Source organism: Pundamilia nyererei, unplaced genomic scaffold, assembly GCF_000239375.1.
Source record: "Pundamilia nyererei isolate P.nyererei 1_Seehausen unplaced genomic scaffold, PunNye1.0 scaffold00074, whole genome shotgun sequence".
Taxonomy (NCBI): Eukaryota; Metazoa; Chordata; class Actinopteri; order Cichliformes; family Cichlidae; genus Pundamilia; species Pundamilia nyererei.
Window position 1 is genome coordinate 1,344,351 of NW_005187475.1, and position 2,792 is coordinate 1,347,142.

General features: G+C 37.3%; 1 protein-coding gene across 1 annotated transcript in view; it reads right to left on the bottom strand.

Annotated features, from left to right (window-relative positions):
• The window catches only part of LOC102203079 (interferon-induced very large GTPase 1-like), a 7,979-nt gene extending 7,042 nt beyond the window's left edge, over positions 1-937 (bottom strand). Inside the window, exon 1 of the mRNA XM_005737306.1 lies at positions 913-937. Coding sequence (XP_005737363.1) covers positions 913-937 — 25 coding nt within the window. The remainder of the gene's footprint in view (positions 1-912) is intronic.
• Positions 938-2,792: the final 1,855 nt, after the last annotated feature.

The following is a 2,792-nucleotide window of genomic DNA, read 5'->3' on the forward strand; positions in this document are numbered from 1 at the left end:
CCTCTGTGGGGGGAAACTCCCACTGGGTTTAAATCTGGGACTCCCCACCATTTGACCTTGGAACTGAAGAAGCTTCTCGGATGAGAGGTGAGACGTCTTCAAGCAATTTAAAGAAGTCCAGACGCTTTTCTTTGCAAGCTCCTTTGACTATATCGGTGAAACACTGTCAGAAATTATGAAATCTTTAGGACTAATAAATCGCCTCTGTCAGTGCGCCCCAGGCAGCTGTGGCTACAATATAGCTTGCCATCACCAGTGTGTGAATGTGTGAATGACTGAATGTAGTGTGAAGCGCTTTGGGGTCCTTAGGGACTAAATAAAGCACTATATAAATGCAGGCCATTTACCATTTAATAATCAATAACTGGTGTTTGGTTACTGTTGCTTGTAGCACAACTTAAACTCAACTGGCTATTTTGTTAAAATTGCCCAGGTGACACAACTTTGGAAATAGTGATAATACTGCATGACAGTTGTGTCGAGTAGAAACTAATTCTGGGGCAGACTGTGGTGTGTAGCTCCAACCACTGTTTTGTTGCCACCTTAGATGACCAAAATGACCAAAAACAATTACTAAATTTCTGAATTTACATTAATTAATTTATAGGATTTAATATTTTGTTTATTGTTGTTTTCCTTTTCCATTTAATCAACTTTTTTAGCAGGTCCCCTTTGACTTTAAAACATTAAACTGGCCCTGGAAGCTTTTCTTTTACCAAAAGTAAATTGATTGTTGATGATACTAAGAAAATTATTACATTTAATCCTTTGAACAGTTGAAATTATTCTCATGGTGGCAAACACTAACTACTATGATAAAACTTTAGATGAATAATAAATACATGCAAATATAAAATCTAATACCTTTTAAATCAGAAATGTTGACAATAACAGCATTAATGTGTATGGTACCTGGAGTCTTGTCTTCTGTGTCCATCATTCATGAATCTGGTTGTTCCTCTGTGCTCTTCTCTATAAACCTAAAGACAAAATAATATTTACTTAATATAGAGCTATGAAAAATAATACTTTGACATTAATGAGTCAAATAGACAAACAATGCATACTTCACTGAGTTAACCCATATGGAAAAGAAATAGAACAAACTTATAAAAGACTTGCATAAGATTTGGCCTACTTCATATAGTGAATCATATAAGGCTTATATGATTTACTCATGTAACAGGCCACTTTCTCATTACTTTCATATAATGTTTTAGTAAGTATCCAAAACATACAAGTTTCATTTATATGATTTTTCAAGGGATCTTATATCTGTTTTCACTCTTGTATGCTTTTCATACAAGTTTCACACAAGACAGAACTTTATAAGATTTTTATATATCTTTTCCATATGGGAATACAAAGAACCATGATTTTCCCTTCTGTATATTCTCTTTCATCCTGGTCATAGGGTATCTAGAGTTGTTAAGTCTTTTTGATGATGTTGATCAAGGACACATTTTTGCAAAAAGAAAATTGTTAGAAAATGAAGTTTAGACTTACCTCTCATAGGTTACATGAAACTGTGGTATCTTTTGTCACGGTGGATGATAAGCGTGAACCCAGGCGCCGAGCTCTTGAAGATAAAGAGTGTGTCTATTATAAGTGGTGTCCTCCTCCCAGTGCTCAAAAGGTGCGTGATAGTATTCTGTTCTCCTCCCAGACGCTTCTCCCGTGCTCGTAATCCCGCTCCCGGAATTACCCCTCCATATCTGTTCCTTATAAGATAAGATAAGAGATAAGATAAAACTTCATTAATCCCTCGGGTGTGTTCCTCTGGGAAATTCGGTTTCCAAGTAGCACAGCACCGAAAGAAGATACAGAATGTGAGCAGAATACCATATATACACATATATAAATACAGAGACATATATAAATAAAGAGTATCCAAAAGGGGTAAATAGAATAAATAGGAATGAGAATACAAGGGAATTGCACATTTCAAGTATTGAAGTCTATTGCACCGTTGGTTATTAACAAAAAGTATTGCACAATGAAAAGGCACTACAGCTTAGTTGTTCCCCCCTTCTTTGTCCCTGTTTCCCCTCCGTCTCCCCTCCAGAGAGGAGTTAAACAGTTTGATGGCGTGTGGGACAAAGGAGTTTTTAAGTCTGTTGGTTCTTGTCTTTGGGAGAAGCAACCTGTCACTGAACAGACAGACACCCATGCTCGTAATCCTGCTCCCAGAATTGCCCCTCCATCTCCGTTCCTGGTACATACCCGTGCTCGTAACCCCCCCTCCCTGAATTGCCCCTCCGTCTCCGTTCCTGGTATACACACACAACACAGTAAACGGTCAATGCTCTCTCTCGCTCTCTCTCATATAGGCAATATCTTTACCTCGTGCACAGTTCGAAAATACTACCAGGTTTAGTGGAATACTCCAGCTCTGACTGCCATTCGGCATCTTTCCTTTCATCTGAATGTCTTCTTAAGAGGTGGTGTTTGGCAATAACTTTATGAGCATTTATACTGGGATTATACCAGATTATACACCTCTGTGGTTCTTGACGTCATGTTGAAACCCTAACCTCATAAAAAACATTTACAGATTACAGCATATTTATCTTTTAATAACCTATTTATCCAGAACTCCCTAATAATCAGTAAAAAAAAGCTCTTTTAGAAGCCAAGTGACAGTATAAAAAAATGTAAGTTTCTATTTGTCAATAGAAAGTTGTACTTTTAATGATATAAGTTTACATGTGATAGAATACTGCATGATGACTCTGTCACAGGCTGGGGCTCTGACCCAGCGCTCTGAGTTCATTTTGTATTTGTCTCATTTT